This window comes from Palaemon carinicauda, chromosome 1 (genome assembly GCF_036898095.1).
Source record: "Palaemon carinicauda isolate YSFRI2023 chromosome 1, ASM3689809v2, whole genome shotgun sequence".
Lineage (NCBI taxonomy): Eukaryota > Metazoa > Arthropoda > Malacostraca > Decapoda > Palaemonidae > Palaemon > Palaemon carinicauda.
The window spans coordinates 287705540-287728278 of NC_090725.1; the positions used below are offsets into that span (position 1 = coordinate 287705540).

At 46.5% G+C, this 22739-nt stretch overlaps 1 protein-coding gene across 3 annotated transcripts in view; it reads right to left on the minus strand.

The window, feature by feature from the left end:
- LOC137657544 (spermidine/spermine N(1)-acetyltransferase-like protein 1) overlaps positions 1-22739 on the minus strand; it is an 81147-nt gene that overhangs the window by 26540 nt on the left and 31868 nt on the right. For all 3 annotated transcript variants that reach the window (XM_068391885.1, XM_068391881.1, XM_068391892.1), the window contains exons 2-3: positions 10675-10795; positions 1178-1383 (exon numbers count right to left, since the gene is read on the minus strand). In XM_068391885.1, coding sequence (XP_068247986.1) covers positions 1178-1383; positions 10675-10789 — 321 coding nt within the window. In that variant the 5' untranslated portion in view covers positions 10790-10795. The remainder of the gene's footprint in view (positions 1-1177; positions 1384-10674; positions 10796-22739) is intronic.

The window sequence follows — 22739 nt, forward strand, 5'->3', positions numbered from 1 at the left end:
AAGAATATGGAAGATGAAGGAGAAGGATGGAGGGCATACAAAACAAAAATAAAAATACAAAGTAAGAAATAGCCATTACAGTGTATTCAAAATAAAGTACAGTACTGTAGTCTGATGCAAATTCAAGATTTAACAATACAGTACAGTGAAAGATAGCCTGTCCATAATAGATTCCCTATTTACTGTAAGAGATGCATGGAAGAGGAAGGACATAAACACTTAGCAAAATAAGAAAGTATTTAAAAGTATGCATGATGATGACAGACAAAGATTATGCTGAACCTCCCATGGTAGCACGAAGATCTCAATTACATATCTCTGGTTGGCAGCTCAACAGAATGTATGGCTAAGCAATGCAGTGGCCTCTTGATGCTAAAAAATGTATCCTTTAATGTTCTTTATTTGCAAACTAAAAATCCATTGAAGATTTTTTTCAACAGTATATTAACTTCTGAATACCAAGATTTTTTCTTGCAACAATTCCAATCATTTCTCACCAAGAACACTAATGATTAAACACCACTACCTACATAACCAGTATACAGTGGATAACACTGTAATAATTTTAGGGCATCAGAACACAATATTTCTTTATATAGAAGGCTATTGCTAAAACCTAGTCAGTAAGACAATAATCAATTAAAAATATCAGAAAAATATTAATTTGATTAGACATAAATTACATAAACAACATGATTTCCACGAGATGTCTAATAAAACACAATAAGAAACAATTTCCAATGATTTTGGCCCTTTCAATAAAAGACAACTTTTTTCAGCATATTCTACTAATTTTGATATGGATATTATCATCATTTGCAAAATGGAGGAACTTGTGTCCACAAGTTTTTATATTTTTGTAGATGAAACACTGTTGTTACCTCTTATTGAACATGTTGAAAATATATTTTTCAATAAAATAAAAAGTTTTCAATAGCATACTGTATAAACATTCATGTGTAATACTTCAAAAAAAATAATCATTGGGAAAATGTACTTACTACTGAATCACAATTCTTAATTTTGATTTGCGGTGATATGTACCTTCTGTTTTTTCCACATTCTAATTGAGGAGGATGAAATCCTACTCTCAAAAAGTTTTATAATTATTGTAGTACACCTTTTCCCATAGAATTTATACAAAAGGCTTGAAAGAAAAATTACATCTTTGAGTTACCTGTACTGCTTTTTTTAGTAAAGATGAACCAATTCCTTTTCTCCTCTGTGATGCAGTTACAAAGAGTTCCTCAACGCATAGACTTCTGCCTTCCCAAGTGGAATACGTGTTGTAAAAGAGAACATATCCGGTAAGGTCACCTTCATCACTCTGAGACACATACACAGTAAAGATTGCAGATTTTCCAAAGGCATCATCATCTAACTCTGTAAATGGGATAAATAGAATCTTTAAAGATATATGCTTCTTGTAATATTCCATGTTAATAACTACTATTTCAATTACACTTCATTTGCCAATATGACAAATTCGAAGATAATTTGTATTTTTCCTAACCATACAAACCTTAGCTATTTACAGAGGGTTTACCTTTTAGCGCAGCTGAAATGACGAGCCAATAGTTTTAACGAGGGTTAATTACCCCCGCGCTAGTTAGCGGGGGGTGGGGAAGGGTAGCTTGCTACCCCTCCCCCCTCCACACACCGGTGACTTGCTTCACTTCACTTAGAGGTAGGACTTGACTTGGGGGTCAGGGATGGCGGGCACATATGTGTAAATAGCTAAGGTTTGTATGGTTAGGAAAAATACAAATTATCTTCGAATTTGTCATTTGTTCCGTAACCGAAATACAAACCACGGTATTTACAGAGGGTGACTTACCCCTTAAGAAGGGTGGAAAGTCCCCCAGCCTTACTGACTTCGGCTTGCCCGGGGGCTCGATCCCTCAGTGAGCAGCACTAGAGAGAGGGAGCCCCTGTACCTCACAAGTTCCTAGCGCGATGCTAGGAACGAGTGACCTACATAAGCAGTGTGAGGAGGAGAGTGTGACTCGTCCTATGAAGTTGACCTTGAGACCTTCAGATAAGAATTCTAGGATAGGACGTTCCCCATACCACCTCGTCAGGGTATGGGAGACGCAACAGTATTAAGCTTAATACTAGGAGCACAAAGAAGCATGGGTTACCTGCAGAGGTCGAGGTCAGCTATCCGAGGACCAGGATGCTGCTTCCCCAAGAGAGGGGAGAATGAAGAAAGAAGTAAGGGTCAGACATACTCTTTCATTCACGCAGACTAAGACCGGGTAACAACGCCCTCAACCTACTGCTACTTGTCCAAAAAGGAGCCTGAGGTTAGACCAGCTGTTGTGCAGCCACCACAGGGCCGATAGAAAACGTATCGAGGCTCCTGTGGGTCACGTCTTGCAGGTAGTGGGCTGTTAAGGTCGTTTGACGCTTCCAGACCCCAGCTTGAAGTACCTGCGTCACAGAGAAGTTTCTCTTGAAGGCCAGGGATGTAGCAATACCCCTGACATCGTGGGCCCGAGGGCGTCGTGACGGAGGAGGGTCAGGATTCAGGGCATGGTGGATAACCCTTCGAATCCAAGCTGAGATGGTGTTCCTTGTGACCCTCCTCTTTGTCCTGCCTGTGCTCACAAACAAAGCTCGCACATGAGGACGGACTGCAGCCGTTCTCTTCAAGTAGTGCCTCAGACACCTCACTGGACATAGTAGCAGCTGGTCTGGGTCGTTTGTTACAGAACGGAGACTCGCGATCCTGAAAGAGTCGAACCGAGGATCCGGCACTCCAGGATTCTGAGTCTTGGCCACAAACTCAGGGACGAACCTGAACGTTACCTCCCCCCATCCCCTTGAATGGGCGATGTCGTACGAGAGACCATGAAGTTCACTAACTCGCTTGGCCGAAGCCAAGGCGAGTAGGAAAGCCGTCTTCCAAGACAGGTGGCGATCGGAGGCCTGGCGTAATGGCTCGAAGGGAGGTCTCTTAAGAGACCTGAGGACTCGAACCACGTTCCAAGGAGGGGGTCTCACTTCTGACTGGGGGCAGGTAAGCTCATAGCTACGTATGAGTAAAGAGAGTTCTAGCGATGAAGAAATATCCACGCCCTTCAATCTGAAGGCCAAGCTTAAAGCTGAGCGATAGCCTTTCACTGCCGAGACAGAAAGGCGCATTTCTTCTCGCAGATACACGAGGAAGTCCGCTATTGCTGGAATAGTGGCATCGAGTGGAGAGATACCCCTTCCACGACACCAACCACAAAAGACTCTCCACTTCGCTTGGTAGACTCCCTCAGAGGACCTTCGCAGGTGCCGAGACATTCTCTCCGCAACCTGTTGCGAAAAGCCTCTCTCCGCGAGGAGACGCTGGATAGTCTCCAGGCGTGAAGCCGAAGCGAGGCTACGGCCCTGTGAGGGACGCCGGAGTGGGGTTGTCTGAGAAGCTCGTGTCGTGGAGGAAGCTCCCTTGGGAGTTCCGTCAGGAGTTGCAGAAGGTCCGGAAACCATTACGCGTGATGCCATAGCGGAGCTACCAGAGTCATGGAACAGTTGACCGATAGTCTGGTCCTGTTGAGCACCCTTCTCATCAGACAGAACGGTGGGAAGGCGTACACGTCGATGTTGTCCCACCGTTGCTGGAAAGAATCTTGCCAGAGTGCCTTGGGGTCCGGGACTGGTGAGCAGTACAGGGGCAGCTTGAAGTTCAAGGCTGTCGCGAACAAGTCCACAGTCGGGGAACCCCACAAAGTCAGGACTTTGTTGGCTATCTGAGGATCCAAAGACCACTCGGTACTCACTATCTGCGAAGCCCTGCTCAGACTGTCGGCGAGCACATTCCTCTTGCCAGGAATGAAGCGAGCTGATAGTGTTATCGAGTGGGTTTCGGTCCACCTCAGAGTCTCTACTGCAAGATGGGATAGCTGTTGCGAAAAAGTGCCTCCCTGCTTGTTGATATAAGCCACTACCGTGGTGTTGTCGCTCATCACCACCACGGAGTGACCCGCCAGGGACCGTTGGAACTGCTGAAGAGCCAGAAAGACGGCCTTCAATTCTAGCAGGTTGATGTGTAGGCACTTTTCTGATTCTGACCAAAGGCCTGAGGCCCTCTGGTTCAGAACGTGCGCCCCCCACCCTTCTTTTGACGCGTCCGAAAACAGAGTCAATTCCGGGGGGAGGACGAGAAGACTCACTCCCTTCCGCAGGTTCTCGTCGGCCAGCCACCACCGCAAGTCCGTCTGTTCCAGAGACCCCATTGGGATCCGAACGTCCGGGGAATCGGATCCTTGATTCCACCGGGACTTGAGCCGCCATTGAAGGGATCTCATCCTGAGGCAGCTGTTTGGAACCAGACGGGCCAGGGAGGATAGGTGGCCTAAGAGACGCAACCACGATTGGGCGGGGAGTTCTTTTCGCCTGAGGAAGGGTTCCGCCACCCTCCTCAGCCTTGCTATCCGGTCGTCTGATGGAAAGGCTTTGTGGAGATTGGTGTCTATTAGCATGCCTAGATAAACCAGTCGTTGGGACGGCTGCAGAGAGGACTTCTCGAGGTTTATCACGATCCCCAGATCCTGGCAAAGATCCAGAAGCCTGTCTCGGTGCCGAAGAAGGGTCGACTCCGAGTCTGCTAGGATCAGCCAATCGTCCAGGTAACGAAGGAGACGAATACCGTTCCTGTGCGCCCAAGATGAAATCAGGGTGAACACTCTGGTGAACACCTGAGGAGCTGTGGAGAGACCGAAACACAGCACCTTGAACTGGTAGATCTTGTTGTCTAGGCAGAATCTCAGGTACTTCCTGGAAGACGGATGGATTGGGATCTGGAAGTACGCGTCCTTTAGATCCAGTGTACACATGAAGTCTTGTGGTCTCACCGCAAGTCTGACCGTGTCTGCTGTCTCCATACTGAACCGGGTTTGTTTGACAAACCTGTTCAGAGCTGAGAGATCGATGACGGGTCTCCAGCTTCCAGTAGCCTTCTTTACAAGAAAGAGTCGACTGAAGAAGCCTGGGGAGCCGTCCACGACCTCCTGGAGAGCACCCTTCTCGAGCATGGTCTCGACTTCGGCCTGAAGGGCCAGCCCCTTTGCCGATCCCATGGCATAGGAGCTCAACGACACTGGATTCGCTGTCAGGGGAGGTTGAGATGTTGTGAACGGGACGCGATAACCTTGGCCGATCACAGAGACCGTCCAAGCATCGGCCCCGTGTTGCTGCCACCTGCGGATGCAGCGCTGAAGGCATCCCCCCACAGGTGGACATGCAGGGGGACTGCCACCCCTAGGGCTTGCGGGCGCGGCCGCCACCCCTAGGAGTCTTGCCTCCCCTGGAGGACTTACCGCCCCTCTTGACCTTGGCTGGAAAGGGCTGGGGCTTAGACACCACTTTCTTAGCTGCCGGTGCCTGTTTGGGAGCCTTACGAGGCTGTTGCTGCTGTTGTGGCGGGGCTCGAGGCTTATAGGGCCGAGTTGTAAGGGCCCTGTGGAGGAGGGAGTCCGTGCTGGATTTCCTCCACCTCTCAGCCGTTCGCTCCATGTCTTGAGGCTCAAACAGGCTCTCCCCCAGAAGGGAAGCATGTCGGAGCCTACACACATCTACGGCGGGGACCTTCGGATGGAATCTCTCGGACACAGCATCGCGACGCTTCAACACCGAGTTGGCCCACAGGGTGGTAACCTGGTGCGCCAAAAACTCGATGGAGCGGGTGCCCGAGAGCAAGAAGGTCTCTAGGGCCTTCCTATTGGTCTCCTTGGACAAGTCCTCCGATCGCAATAGGATGCCCAGAGATCCTAGCCAGAAGTCCAGCCACGAAGTGGCCTGCATGGCACACTTAGCGACCTTCTCGTGGTTAAGGATCTCTGCCGCCGAGAACGACACCTGCCGGGCAGAGAGTTTCTCAAGGGGAACTCCCTTCGCCAGCTCCTCCACAGAGTGATGGAGAGGAAGAGCGAGGTTGTGCTCACCCAGGATCTCGAAATACCTCCTCTGCTGGAGGCGAGGAGGAGGGATGAGCTTGTTCCCGGCAGCGGAACGACTGGAGGAGGCAAGAAGTGCGAGCTGAGCGTTGGCCCTAGCCCTGGCACTCTTCAGCCCCCGAGACCAGGGCAGAGCTGCACTGGTCTTAGGGGCCTTCCGAACGTCAAACACTTCATCCAGAATCGTGTCTTTGCCTTCACGGGGGGCGATGACTGGATCCATAAGCCTGTTAAGTTGCCTTATCAGGCTTCGGACCTGCCAGAAGGCATGTTCGGATTCTTGCTCTTCTCCTCCCTGCGGGCTGGCAGCTAAGTCTCCTGCCCCAGGAATCTCTTCCTGGGGTGATACGTGGACATTCCCCTGGGTAGTCGTGGGTTCCTGACGAATCCTTGCAGAGGATTTAGGGACGGTCTTGGAATCCTTGGATTCCCTCCTGGGAGGGATACAGGATCCCAACAACGAGGTTCTAGGGGCCCCTTCCTCACGAGACGATTCTCCTGCCTGAAGCGAAGTCTCCCCCCCTGGTGCCGAGGGGAAGACTACCGCCCCACTGGACTCACCTGAGGACGGAAAGGCCTCGTCCACAGGAGAAGGAGAGAGTACTCGTGCAGGAGAAGGGACCTTCGCGACCGACCTCTTGGGAACCAACTTCGCCCTGGGGGAAGTCACCACGAAGTCCACTCCTCTCTTTCTCTTCAGCGTAGGAGAGACAGCCGTTGGCTTGTTACCCTGGCCAGCGAGTGCTGGTTTCATAACCCTCACTAACGCCCGTGCCAGAGGACCAAACCAAGTCTGCTGCTCCAAGGACACAGAGTCCGAAATCCTCGCTAAAGGGAAAGGGATCGGGCGATCCTTTGGAGTGGACACGACGGTACCTGCCTGAAAAGAAGGTGGGGAAGAATGATGTACTAACCTCTCCTCGTCCTGCACTACCAACCTGTGTTTGGATGGAGGTAATCCCGAGTGCCGTCTAGGAGCACGCGTTCCTGCTGCTACCACCGGCTGCGGAATTCGCCGCGAACGATGGTCGAGCGAGGGCGAATGGTCGCGCGAAGGCGAATGGTCGCGCAGGTGGATGATCGCGCGGGCGCACAGGCGAGCGGACGCGCGGGCGCGCAGGCGAGCGGTCGCGCGGGCGCGCAGGCGAGCGGGCGCGCGGGCGAGCGGTCGCGCGGGCGAGCGGTCGCGCGGGCGAGCGGTCGCGCGGGCGAGCGGTCGCGCGGGCGAGCGGTCGCGCGGGCGAGCGGTCGCGCGGGCGAGCGGTCGCGCGGGCGAGTGAGCGCGAGGGTGGGCAGGTAAATGAACGCGTGTCCGAGGCGACGAACGCAAGCGTTGGCGCGACGGCGAGGGAACGCGCTGCCGCGTAGGTGAGGAAGATCGCTGGCGATGTACATCCACAGGCGATCGATGATGAGCTGGCGAGTCCAGCCGCTCAAGTTGGCGATGGCGCGATGTGGCATGTCGATGCACTGGCGTGCGATGGTGAGCAGCATGCGCAGGTGAATGACCGCGTAATGGTAAGCGATGGCGAGCAGCATGCACAGGTAAATGATCGCGTGATGGGGTGCGATGGTGATCAGCATCCGCAAGAGGGCGATCGTGCAGGGGGGAGCGATGGCGAGCAGCATGCGCAGGAGGGCAATCGCGTGATGGCGAGCGATGGCGAGCAGCATGCGCAGGTGGGCGATCGCGTGATGGGGTGCGATGGTGATCAGCATCCGCAGGAGGGCGATCGTGCAGGGTCGAGTGATGGCGAGCAGCATGCGCAGGAGGGCGATCGTGCAATGGCGAGCGATGGTGAGCAGCATGCGCAGGCGGGCGATCGCGCGATGGCGAGCTAGAAGCTGGCGAACCATGTTCCTTCAGGAGCGTTGGAGAACGTTGGCGCGCTAACTGTCGCTGTTGAATAGGCGATACTAAGATCGCCTGTGAGCGCTGGCAAGCAGGTGAACGCTGGCGAGGAGGTAATCGCTGGCGCGTAGGTGATCGCTGGCGAGCTGGAGATCGCTGGCGAGCAGAAGGTCGACGCGTGTCATGTGAAAGGACAGGTGGCGCGGAGCGTTCACGAGCAGGAACTGGGAGATCGCTGGCGAACATGTGTTTTTGACACACGCGCAGCACGATGTTGCGTAGCCACAGGACCAGGCAGATGGTGAGCAGGGAGTTCAGCAGGAACTAAAGGGTGGTCAGAGACCGCAGGGCGATGGTCCTCAAATGAGCGCTGACGCTGGGAAGAGAGCTGACGAGCAGGAGAGCGCTGGCGAGGGGGGCGAACATCAGGAGAGAGCCGACGAGCAGGTGAGCGTCGGCGAGCAGGAGATCGTCGACGAGCAGGAGAGCGCTGAAGATCAGGAGAGCGCTGGCAAGCAGGAGAGCGCTGGCGAGCAGGAGAGCGCTTGTGCGCTAGCACTGCTCGCGTGAGGGAAGGATCCCTTAGCCCCGAAGGGACCGTTGCCCATCGGGTGACGAGTTCTCCAGAAGGCGAAGATCTGGCAGGAGATGGTGAGCGGTTTGCAGAGAGGTTCAAGGAGGGCGGAGCTGTAGGTTGAGGCTGATGAGGAGAGTCCCCCCCGGAGGATGAAGACCCAAAAAGGCGCCTCTTAGTCCCCTTGTAAGGGGAAGGGAGGCCCTTGTGGCGTAGCGGACGGTGAGCCTTACGGCGGAGGCGGCCTCGGGGAAGATCGTCGGGACCATCAGTCCTCCGAAGGGGAGTCTCCGTTAAAGCACTTCCCTCAGAAGGAAGCTGAGCAGCAGCCAAGACCGAAGGACTCACTTCCCCCTTCGAAGGATGTACGGAAGGAGGAGGAGAGTCTTAAGCACCATCACCCGCAACAGCACCTGCGGCAGAAGGCCCAGCCACGTCGGAGGCCTCTGTCACCATGACGTCGACAATAGACAGAGGGTCTACCTCTGCTACTGCCGGCGACTGCTTAACAGCGGCCCCCAACGAGACAAGGTCAATAAGGGCGACCCTGGAGGGCAAGCCCTTAAGCCCCAGGGACGACCAAATCTGTAAAAGATCATCACTGGATAAGGCATTATCAATAACCTCCCCCGGAGGAGGAGGGGGAACCGCCTCGCTATGGGAGGCGACGCCCTCTCCCCCCACCGAAGGTCGGGAAACAGAACAAGGGCCTGCGCTCCCACTCGGCCGACTTTCCTTAGGAGGCGGACGAGGGGGAGCTTCGGAGGAGGTTTGGGCGGCGGAAGAAGAGTCCCGAGAACCTTCCTCCTTCAAGGCTAACCCCGGAGGAGAACGGTCTCTCTTGGACTTCTTCTTACGCCGACGGCCAAACCTCTCCCACTGGGAGGCAGACCACTCCCTGCACTTACGGCACATGTTCTCCTGGTCACACCGTCGGCCCCGACATTGAGGGCAGAGGGTGTGCGGATCCGTATTTACGTCCGACATGAAAGTCCCACAAGGACGACCGGCAACTCCAGGGCATGTACGCATTGTAAAGAAATAACTGAAGGTCAACTTCCAACCAACACACACGCTGAAAAGAAAAAGCAGAAAATTAAAGGCTGTCACGAGGGCGATGAGCAGACACGTCTGATCACCGCCGAGCCAAAAGTGAAGTGAAGCAAGTCACCGGTGTGTGGAGGGGGGAGGGGTAGCAAGCTACCCTTCCCCACCCCCCGCTAACTAGCGCGGGGGTAATTAACCCTCGTTAAAACCATTGGCTCGTCATTTCAGCTGCGCTAAAAGGTAAACCCTCTGTAAATAGCGTGGTTTGTATTTCGGTTACGGAACAATTAATTTTTTGGTTACAAGTAGCAGCAGAATTGATAGGTTATCCCTTGTTAACTTCTATACCATAAACTCCACAATGCTGTTTCTTCATCAAATGTATAATAATCATTACAGTGGCTATTAAGAAAAAAACAGCATCACAATAATATTTTTCACTCAAACATCACAATATTCAAGCACTGAGTAATATCTGTGCAAGTACCGTATCCAATACATCAAATGGGTGTTTTCCTCTTACATCACAATACTTTCCTTTCTCAGTCCTCTTTATCATTAATTTAGGAAAAAGTTTTCTCAATTTAATTGTTACTTTCATCAGAATCTACTTTTCTATTCCCACTGGCAGATTTAATTTTAGTAATTGATAAGACTTATTAACCTCCCTGTTACTGCTATTAGACTATTGCATTTTTTATTGCTGGTTTACTCAAATTTTGTAAAAGGCTCATCACTCTCTCATCAGTTTCTCAAAATCCAGAACACACACCAGGTTCCCACTAATCAGCTCTTATGGTGTCACATAAATAAGGAACTGAAGGGACAGAATTATGGGAACAGGAAATTAGAAGGAAAAATTTAACTTACATTTAAAAACTTATACCTAATCCATATTTTCTTAATTTAAAGTATAATAGTCATTTTCTTTATCAGTGATAAATGGAGACTGCAGTACAGCTCATAGTACTGTATATTAAGATTTGCAGTTGGATAGCAACCTGTTGCATTTAGCATGCACCACCTTCAAGACAGGAAGGTAAATTATATTGGGATACAATAGATTAGGTAAAAGATGTGAACAAATACAGGTGAAACAAATGCCTTTACGACAGTACACATAATTAATTAAGCAATTGGGAATATAGTCCTACTTTCAAAACAAAGCATGAATTGTTCCTAAAAAAAAAAGATTGTATTAAAAAATATGTTAAGAGATAATCAGATTCTGGTATCATAAATAAAAATTGTATTACCTTTCTGTGTTAACTGAGATGATGTTAACCGGAGCTCCTTGGATAGTTCTTTAATTAAAACCAATAACTTTTCACTGTCAGATGCATTGGCTTTCCTGATTATATTTCTAGACATCGCCACCTATGAAAAATATAAACAAATTTTTAAACAAAATGTTTTCATAGAAATCCATTCGTTATGCTGATCCCATTTCATGGATCTAGAAATGGTTTATTTCAGTTCTAAAAGAGAGAGAGAGAGAGAGAGAGAGAGAGAGAGAGAGAGAGAGAGAGAGAGAGAGAGAGAGAGAGAGAGAGAGAGAGAGAGAGAGAGTGAGTGTGTGTGTACCTGAAATATATACTGGTAGAAATATTCCAAAGTCCCAAGAAGTTGTGAGTCATACATAATAGATTTATTCATAAAAATAATCTGGTTTAGGAAAATCCCCCATTGCTTACAATTGTAATAATTATATTTCTGGGCTCAATCCCTGTGCCGCGCAGTGAAATGCTCCTTAAGCACCATTTCAAAGGAATATAACTGCTAATATTACCAGAGAAAAAATGTAAAGGAATGCTAGGTTGAACTAGCTCGCTCACCTAATGGTGTCGGTATAGACTGGGGCGAAATACCAGAGGTCTCGTACCATTTAGACTTCTCCTCTTCGAAATCCCCCAATAGTGAGGTGCCGTTCAACCTCCCCTGCCTCGCAGACCAGTACTACTAACTCAACCCACGCTTGCCCAACACTCCTTTCAAGCACCTGTTTGATATAAGTCCAAGTTTTTTATTTCGTGTGTTTACTGAAGCGGTAGATCGAACAGTAAAAACAACAAAATACGCGAGAGTCCCACTCGAACCAAACGTAAAACTAGGTGGAGCGTAATAAAACAAAAGGTTTTACTAATAATAAGTGAGATGGTCGAAATTAAAGCTCCTAGAACTAGCGAAACAATCTCAATGGTGACGCTATCCACCAACATGCACGAATGCAGGCATACCAACATAACCTACTCCTGATGAAACGCTAACACCGATATCATAGGATAACATAAAATAAATGCTATATGAAAGCATAAAGTCGGTGTACTAAATGAATATTGCTATATGAAAGCATAAAGTCGGTGTACTAAATGAATATAAGGAAAAAACTCCTAAGGATCGAACGAATATAAAAGACGGACGAACTAACGAGACAAAGGGCAGAGGCGAAAGAAAGAACGGGGACGCCGCTCATATATAAACACTTCTCAATAATAAAAACAAAGATGACACTGCCCAATCTCGTTAAAAACTCATGGATAAGGTACTTAACTTCGATGGGGTATCTTGGGAATCGGCCATCGAGAGAAAGTTGATGATAAATCCAATGAAACACACGAAATAAAAAACTTGGACTTATATCAAACAGGTGCTTGAAAGGAGTGTTGGGCAAGCGTGGGTTGAGTTAGTAGTACTGGTCTGCGAGGCAGGGGAGGTTGAACGGCACCTCACTATTGGGGGATTTCGAAGAGGAGAAGTCTAAATGGTACGAGACCTCTGGTATTTCGCCCCAGTCTATACCGACACCATTAGGTGAGCGAGCTAGTTCAACCTAGCATTCCTTTACATTTTTTCTCTGGTAATATTAGCAGTTATATTCCTTTGAAATGGTGCTTAAGGAGCATTTCACTGGGCGGCACAGGTCTCTCGCCCAGAAATAGATTTTTCCTTCGTCAAAATCCCTTATTACATGTTTAAAACACATGACCTAATAGGTCACTGTGGAAGTAGAAGCGAGTGTGAGAAGTGCTGTAGTCATATCATAGCAGGATGCGAATACCAAACCTCAGCAATGTAACATTTTTCATGAAGAGTAAACACCAACCCAGTCCGTGAGAAAGGTTGTCTGTGAGAAAGGAACTGAGTATCTTCCGGTATTAATGTGGTGTGTACATAAATCATTAAGTGCTGAAATAACTTTAACATGAATATGGATATTTGTATCAGTTTACTCTACGATGTCATACGGAATGGTCATCCGACCAAACCAGCTATACTCCTGTGATGGAGATGTTAACCCTGTTCTTAAAGAATAAACTATTTTAAAGTTAACTTACTTAGACTTTACTTGAAGATGTAACATACCAAGATGACATTTGAAGACAACCCAAATGTGTGTTAACAACAGTAGCACACTAATACAATTAGTTAAAATTACATGGAATCAATGAATTCTTACATAATGTAGAGGGGGTTTAATAGATTTTCTTGAAAGCTACCAAGTCATCAAAATCCATGCCTTACAACAACTTACAAAATGTGTTTGAGCCAGAAACCCTAATTTGTAAAAGGTAACTCTGGGACGTATGTACAGTACAATATTTCAAATATGAGTTACAATGTCCACTTAAGTTTCATTAGAGTGTTGACAACCCCATAATGTCATATAAAACTACTGTAAGTGATTACTGTAAAGTAGCAAAAGATAGATTATCCATATACAGTAGTACCTCTGATAATTAATTAGTAACTCTGAATATGAGCAAATTAGGATACAAGCAAACAAATTTGAAAGGGTTCCAAAAATTGTATAGGTCTCTGAGGAAAAACTTTCAGCCATATGGGTATAATTGTGGACAAGTACTAAATGAGACTAGCATAAAATCAGTCAATCTGTAATCGGTCTTATGTTGACAAGGTTGGTTGGCTGTATAGTAAATCTATTCAATACTTTAAAATCTAATCGTGATATTTGATACATGAAGTCATAACGCATACTTATTCATGAAAAGGCCTGAAATTCCATAAGGCAATATTTAAGGGTATCTATTCTCATTTATATAAAACCAAATATAGCACATGCCATGATTACAAAGACAAACCAAATTGCAGTAGTACACAAGGGCTAGAAAATTCCCTTAAAAGTGGCAATATCAACTGTCCTTCCCCAATCGTATAACAGAGTACAGTATGCTGTGCTCTATTTGGTCTTACTATGTGAGTTAATGATACAGCATATCCTTTTAGTCAAGGTACATTCACACTTATTTGATTGTGAATTCACCTTAACTAAAAAAAAAAAAAAGTTATATAAGAACCAAAAGTGCACAGTGCACTCAGTTGTACCATACTATTCCCAGGGGAGAATAAGATGAAAATAATATTGTTACATAAAATAATCTTCAAGTCCTTATGGACAGTATTAACATATTTTTGTATTTTCTATTTGGTGCTACATAACTGTAAATACTTTCCTTTAATCTAGAGTTATGAAACAATGAATACTATTATTTGTCTTTGTTCTCAAGACAGAAATACAGTACACAAGTTTTATTTCTGGTGTCATTAAGGGTGTATTAACTATATGGTTATTTTCCACATTGGTTGGTGTCTGTTACCTTACACCCACAAACGGTAATGTCTGATTGTATGCCAAACCAAGCCTATTTGCATTGAAGAGTTGCAAATCAGATCTTTCACAGTGCAAACTGAAACTCTAAAATTATTCTTAAATGATCTAATACATACCTAAGGAGCTGAAAATTTTTTAGCTTGCACTAAAGTATACCTTCCCTAAACATGTGAAACATAATCTAACTCTTTAAAAGCAGAAACTGGTCACAATACGAGTACTTTCAACTTCACAAGATTCTTGGAATTTTACCTAATTGATCTATTCTTGTAATAATCAATTCTAACTAGATAGACATCTGATTACTGTACTGTACAGTACTTCTTTACACTCTAGTGTTTAGATGATGAATAAAAGAACTTCCAGGGAGATTGCCTACACCTGAAGTTACTTTTAGCACTGAAAACTGGTAATGAAAAAAATAATCCTCCAGCTCAAAGTCTACATTGCGGGACATTGCCTGCAATTTGCTAACCCCTAACTCACTTGGGTGATATGTTATGAAAAAGTAGGTCTTTAAGGAAAGCTCTCTTAACCCACCTGACTCTGTGGGACCAAACTGAGGATACAGCATAAATTTTAAGACTATTGTACCTTCAAATTACAGGAGATTGATTTTGGCATAGGTACAGTAGATCCTCTTTACATATGGATCTGATAACATCATTTGTGATTGTATTTTGGCAAGACCTAAATTTCTATATTGTAATACTGATGCCAACATATATCTATAACACTTAAAAGTTGCAACCAAGGAACCTTTGGCTTATCTGAGGATAATAAAACAGAAAAAAAACCTCTTTACCTTGAACCTACTGTTGTTGGTAAAGAGAAAGGCTGGACCTTCTCTTGGAACTAACTATGGAAAATTCAAAGGGATTTATAAAACCTTTTGTTCTGCTCACACTGAGGAGTCTCCTCTTGGCCAATCAAAGTATAAGGGAATTCTAGTGTATTAGGTGCTCATGTGGTTGTTTGAGAAGCCAGATATCTGTGAGCCACTCACTTGGAGATCAGAACAGTGCCAAGTCATTCTTGCCTTTCTCAACCAACTGAACTTGTTGATCATACTTCTGATCATGAAAAAGGGAGGGACTGCATTATTATCTACCTCTTGGGAAAAGAAATTAGGCAACCCTTTAATTTGTAATACTGTACCAGCTGGCTCTTATCTATGTAACCTTTGAGAGCCTCTATGGCACTTCCCAATTCAGAAAAAAGGTCAAACTTCAAATTCACCCTTTGCTGGTTGGGGTTCAGACAGAAACGATGGCTAGTACATCTAAATAGGTACCTGTAAATGATTGTAATCCTAATGTGTTTCTGCACACATGGTAAATGGATAGAATGTATTTTATTTAAAGTAACAAAACCATTTGAAATATGTGAATTGAAAGCTTATATTTGTGCTAAGGTACTGGTTTCTGTTTTAAAGATGAAGTACTATCATTTCTGGACTAAACAGAAAGATCTTTGACGTCATCAAATTTGTTGTAAGTTTGGTTTCACACTGTCCATAGGAGGTCATGCATTGGTGACCAGAATTATGCTGTGAAGCACTATGTACTGTTCGTACAACGATACCTTTAATTGTTTCAACAATGTTGATAGCTAGCAAAATGGCTGATAGCTCAGATGTAAATACGGATGCTTGAGAGAGTAAGTAGTTTTTTATTTCTGGTTTTTTGCTGGGGATACTGTAGCACAACCAGCACCCATTGATTTAGATCCATCATTATATATATCATAGTGAGGTCATTTCCTTTAGGTATGTTCCAAGTTGTGTTGTTCACGGTGACCTGAATATAACCTTAGTTCTTTGATAAATAAACAAGATGAGAACATATTCTTGTTTTCTTTATGGTCCAAGGTGGAAAAAAATAGATACTTAAATAGGGTTCTTCAAGAATGGATGTTCATGAATATTTACAAATAAATCACTTTGGTTGGAGAGCTTTCTTGTTGGAAAATATGCAGATATGATCCTTGGACTTCTCATTGTTACAAAATCTTGATGTAAAGACAAAGTTAGCTCCGCACTTTCACATGAAATTAAAACATTTGGAGAAGATCTAAAGGCTACAGTACAAATTCTATGGCCTCGAGAGTGTGTTGGATCTAAAGATTTCAAAGCAGCTTCAGATTTAGATCCATATATTGAGCTACTACAATCTATCCTTGATAAGTCTACTGCTTTATAGTTCATCAGTAGCTGATCTCTTTGCACACCACATTGCAAGAGATAATTTCATTATCAAGTTGACAGGCTTATTGTTCTTTCCCATGGAGGTGGGTATCGAATGCTAGTCCTAGATATTTTATCCTATCTTGGAATTGGATTTGAATGTCACCTTATGTGAGATTTATATCTTGGTTTTGCTTCCATATAATATTCATAAAATGTAATGTTTTTTTTTTATTTTTTTGCAGAAAATCTGAAACCAACAAACGCAGTTAAAATTTGCATTGTTTGTATGGCAATATTCAAAATTCTTTGCAAGTGGCAATAATTATTTAAAGAGTAATATAATGCCAAGTCATTCACATGCAGGATACTTTATACTCCTTGTGGCTTTCAAGCAATTACAGTACAGTATATCATTAATTGCCAATACAAAAAAAAAAAAGTCTTACTCAAAACATTACCTTGAGATATGTACATCACAGTCTGGGTTGAAAAATGTTATTTTGATAATAAAATAAATTTTTGAATATACTTACCCGGTGATTATATAGCTGCAACTCTGTTGCCCGACAGACAACTCTAAGGTAAAAACTCGCCAGCGATCGCTACACAGGTTGCGGGTGTGCCCAACAGCGCCATCTGTCGTCCAGATACCCAGTACTCAATGTAAACAAAGACTCAATTTTCTCCTCGTCCCACTGCGTCTCTATTGGGGAGGAAGGGAGGGTCCTTTAATTATAATCACCGGGTAAGTATATTCAAAAATTTATTTTATTATCAAAATGTTATTTTGATAATAAAATAAATTTTTGAATATACTTACCCAGTGATTATATAGCTGCAACTCTGTTGCCCGACAGACAACTCTACGGTAAAAACTCGCCAGCGATCGCTACACAGGTTGCGGGTGTGCCCAACAGCGCCATCTGTCGTCCAGATACCCAGTACTCAATGTAAACAAAGACTCAATTTTCTCCTCGTCCCACTGCGTCTCTATTGGGGAGGAAGGGAGGGTCCTTTAATTATAATCACTGGGTAAGTATATTCAAAAATTTATTTTATTATCAAAATAACATTTTTCAATATTTAACTTAGCCGGTGATTATATAGCTGATTCACACCCAGGGGGGTGGGTAGAGACCAGCAATATATGTTTACACTTTTATGAGCTAAGAGTTTTTATTTCATTTTAGAAGTTATCAAAATAACAAAAACAAAATAAATAGGTACCTGGTAAGGAAGTCGACTTGAACAATTACTCTGCCTTTTAAGTACGTCTTCCTTACGGAGCCTCGCGATCCTCTTAGGATGCTGATCGACCCCTAGGATCTGAAGTATCAAGGGTTGCAACCCATACAACAGGACCTCATCAAAACCCCTAATCTAGGAGCTCTCAAGAAATGACTTTGACCACCCGCCAAATCAACCAGGATGCGAAAGGCTTCTTAGCCTTCCGGACAACCCATAAAACAACAATAAAAACATTTCAAGAGAAAGATTAAAAGGGTATGGAATTAGGGAATTGTAGTGGTTGAGCCCTCATCCACTACTGCACTCGCTGCTACGAATGGTCCCAGTGTGTAGCAGTCCTCGTAAAGAGACTGGACATCCTTTAGATAAAAAGACGCAAACACTGACTTGCTTCTCCAATAGGTTGCGTCCATTATACTTCGCAGAGATCTATTTTGCTTAAAGGCCACGGAAGTTGCGACAGCTCTAACTTCGTGTGTCCTTACCTTCAGCAATGCTTGGTCTTCCTCACTCAGATGGGAATGAGCTTCTCGTATTAACAGTCTCATAAAATAGGATAAAGCATTCTTTGACATAGGCAAAGATGGTTTCTTAACTGAACACCATAAAGCTTCAGATAGGCTTCGTAAAGGTTTAGTTCGTTTTAAATAGAACTTAAGAGCTCTCACAGGGCATAAGACTCTTTCTAGTTCATTGCCTACCATATTCGATAAGCTGGGAATATCGAATGATTTCGGCCAAGGTCGAGAAGGTAGCTCATTCTTGGCTAGAAAACCAAGTTGTAGTGAACATGTAGCTTTTTCAGACGAAAATCCGATGTTCTTGCTGAAGGCATGAATCTCACTGACTCTTTTAGCTGTGGCTAAGCATACCAGGAAAAGTGTCTTTAAGGTGAGATCTTTCATGGAGGCTGATTGTAGCGGCTCAAACCTGTCTGACATGAGGAATCTTAGTACCACGTCTAAATTCCAACCAGGTGTAACCAAACGACGCTCCTTCGTGGTCTAAAAAGACTTAAGGAGGTCCTGTAGATCTTTATTGTTGGAAAGATCTAAGCCTCTATGCCGGAAGACCGATGCCAACATGCTTCTGTAGCCCTTGATAGTGGGAGCTGAAAGTGATCGTTCTTTTCTCAGGTATAAGAGAAAGTCAGCTATTTGAGCTACAGAGGTACTGGTCGAGGATACAGATACTGACTTGCACCAGTTTCGGAAGACCTCCCACTTCGATTGGTAGACTCTAAGGGTGGATGTTCTCCTTGCTCTAGCAATCGCGCTGGCTGCCTCCTTCGAAAAGCCTCTAGCTCTCGAGAGTCTTTCGATAGTCTGAAGGCAGTCAGACGAAGAGCGTGGAGGCTTTGGTGTACCTTAAGGTCCACCCTTAGAGGAAGACTTCTGGGAACGTCTACTAGCCATCGGAGTACCTCGGTGAACCATTCTCTCGCGGGCCAGAGGGGAGCAACTAGCGTCAACCTTGTCCCTTCGTGAGAGGCGAACTTCTGCAGTACCTTGTTGACAATCTTGAACGGTGGGAATGCGTATAGATCTAGATGCGACCAATCTAGGAGAAAGGCATCTATATGTATTGCTGCTGGGTCCGGGATTGGTGAGCAATATATTGGGAGCCTCTTGGTCATCGAGGTTGCAAAGAGATCTATGGTTGGTTGGCCCCAAGTGGCCCAAAGACTCTTGCATACATCCTTGTGGAGGGTCCATTCTGTTGGAATTACTTGTCCCTTCCGACTGAGACAATCTGCCATGACATTCAAGTTGCCTTGGATGAACCTCGTTACTAGTGATATGTTTTGACCTTTTGACCAGATGAGCAGGTCCCTTGCGATCTCGTACAACGTCAGTGAGTGGGTCCCTCCTTGCTTGGAGATGTACGCCAAGGCAGTGGTGTTGTCCGAGTTCACTTCCACCACTTTGCCTTGAAGGAGAGACCTGAAGCTTTTCAAGGCCAGATGTACTGCCAGTAGCTCCTTGCAGTTGATATGCATTAACCTTTGACTCGAGATCCATAGTCCCGAACATTCCCGACCGTCTAATGTCGCGCCCCAGCCTACGTCCGATGCGTCCGAGAAGAGAACGTGGTTGGGAGTCTGAACAGCCAGGGGAAGACCCTCTCTTAGGCTGATACTGTCCTTCCACCAAGTCAGGCAAGACCTTATCTTCTCGGAAATGGGGATCGAGACCGCTTCTAGCGTCTTGTCCTTTTTCCAGTGAAATGCTAGGTGGTATTGAAGAGGAAGGAGGTGTAGTCTTCCTAATGACACAAACTGTTCCAGGGATGATAGCGTCCCTATCAGACTCATCCACTTCCTGACTGAACATCGTTCCTTCTTCAGCATGTTCTGGATGCATAACTGGGCTTGGCTTGTTCTGGGGGCCGACGGAAAAGCCCGAAAAGCTAGACTGTGAATCTCCATCCCTAAATACACAATAGCTTGGGATGGGACCAGTTGTGACTTTTCCATATTGACAAGGAGACCCAATTCCTTGGTCAGAGCTAGAGTCCACTTTAGATCCTTCAGACAGCGACGACAGGAAGAAGCTCTGAGAAGCCAGTCGTCCAAATAGAGGGAGGCTCGGATGTCCGCTAAATGAAGGAATTTGGCTACATTCCTCATCAGCCTCGTAAACACAAGAGGAGCTGTGCTTAGGCCAAAGCACAGGGCTTGAAACTGGTAGACAACCTTTTCGAAAACGAATCTCAGAAAAGGTTGGGAGTCCGGGTGGATGGGGACGTGGAAGTAGGCGTCCCTTAGGTCTAAAGAGACCATCCAGTCTTCCCTTCTGACCGCTGCTAAGACTGACTTTGAGGTCTCCATGGAGAACGTCTGCTTTGTGACAAAGACATTCAGAGCACTGACGTCTAGCACCGGCCTCCACCCTCCTGTCTTCTTTGACACCAAGAAGAGTCGGTTGTAGAATCCTGGAGATTGAAGGTCCGAGACTCTGACCACTGCTCCCTTCTCTAGTAAAAGAGACACCTCCTGTTTCAAGGCTCGTCTCTTGTCTTCCTCTCTGTACCTGGGAGAGAGATCGATGGGAGACGTTGCTAGAGGGGGTTTCCGTACAAACGGGATCTTGTACCCCTCTCTTAGCAACTTCACAGATTGTGCATCTGCGCCTCTGTCTTCCCAGGTCTGCCAGAAGTTCTTGAGTCTGGCTCCCACTGCTGTCTGAAGAAGCTGGCAGTCAGACTCTGCCCTTAAAGGACTTGGTTCCTTTCTTCTTTCCTCGTTTCCCTTCGGCACGAGCACCTCCTCTGCTGGAGGCTCTGCCACGAAAGGGCGGAATAAAACGGGACGCTGGAGTGTCCATCCTTGGTCTAGCTGACAAGGTAGGCAAAGGGGTAGCTTTGCGAGCGGAGGACGCAACAAGATCGTGAGTGTCCTTCTGTATCAATGAAGCGGCTATTTCCTTAATCAGGTCTTCTGGAAAAAGGCACTTGGAAAGAGGAGCAAAAAGAAGCTCGGATCTCTGGCACGGTGTAACTCCAGCTGAAAGGAATGAGCATAGGTTTTCACGCTTTTTAAGGACTCCGGACACAAATGATGCAGCAAGCTCATTAGACCCATCACGTATGGCCTTGTCCATGCAGGACATAATGAGCAAGGAAGACTCTTTCTCTGTCGGAGAGATCTTTCTGCTTAGGGCTCCTAGACACCAGTCTAAGAAGTTAAAAACTTCGAAGGCCCTAAAGATACCTTTCAAAAGGTGGTCCAGGTCCGAAGATGACCAACATATCTTTGAGCGTCTCATGGCAAGGCGGCAGGGAGAGTCTACGAGGCTTGAGAAGTCGCCCTGGGCAGAGGCAGGAACTCCCAAGCCGAGAACTTTTCCCGTGGCATACCAGACGCTCGATCTAGAAGAGAGTCTAGCAGGGGGAAACGTAAAGGCTGTCTTCCCTAAACTCTTCTTGGACTGCAACCATTCTCCTAACACCCGCAAAGCTCTCTTGGACGAGCGTGCGAGGACGAATCTAGTAAAGGCAGGAGTGGTAGACGGCATGCCTAACACAAACTCTGACGGAGGAGAACGAGGAGCCACAGAAACAAACTGGTCCAGAAACATCTCTTTGAAAATGGCCAAAACTTTCCTAAAGTCCAAAGAGGGTTCAGTAGACTTAGGCTCGTCCAATTCTGATTGTGGTTCATCTATGTGTGCAGCAACATCATCATCAGAAAGTCCCTCATCCGATAACTGATGAGGAAACGGCAACGGAGTGGTTAACGGCTGGTTCGCTGAGTCCGGTCGCACGGGTGCATGCGTGACTGAGCCGGACGCAACGTCATGGAACTGCTGCCCAGTCTGTGAGCTGGCAACAACCATGGCAGCGCGGGGACGCACAGCGTCTACTCCAGACTGTCTGGACTGATGTGGGTGCGCAGTGGAAACCACACTGGGTTGCGGAGGTTGACGCACCGCGTCAAAACAAAGCAACTCTGACGGTTGGTGAACCTCCCGAACGTCAACGGAGACCTCCGTGCGTCGCTTAACGTCAACATGCGGCTGGCAGATCACACTGGAACGCATGGGTGGCGGAACTCTCTCAACTGGTGTGCGTGAGAAGGTTACCTCAGCGTCCACAGAACGCACAACCGATCGTGTGGAAGGTTGTAGGCTAGGTACTGCACTAGCTGGTGCGGCAGCAACCTTCTCCGCACGAAAGTCCTGCATAAGAGACGTTAGTTTAGACTGCATGTCTTGCAGTAGAGACCACTTAGGGTCTACAGGAGCAGGTGCGGCGACAGACGGTGTTACTGTCTGAAGCGGTACCGCTTTGCCTCTCTTAGGCGGTGAGCAGTCATCGGATGACGGCAGCGAGTCCGAACTGACCCAGTGGCTACAACCGGGCTGTTGGACTTGCGCTGAAGGGACCGACTTGCGTTTAAGCGGTCGTGAGACCTTGGTCCAGGGTTTCTTGCGAGAAACACCTTCCGAAGACGAGGTATAAATGGGCTCTCTCGTCTTAGTTAGGTAGGAGCGATCTTGGGTAGATACGCCCGATACCACGGAGGGAACGTCTGTTCGCTGATTAAAGCCTCTCGAACCCATTTGTCGTACGACATTGCTTCTCCCCTGGACTTGGGAGCTTGCAAGAGGTCCCGGACTAGGAGGACGACAGGCACGAACAGACGAACCCTCAAGCGCAACACTATCCACAACACTATCACTCGGCACTTTAGCACTTCCCACTGCACTTTTGCACTTAAGCTCCTTCACATCCGCCATGAGCTGATTACGGTC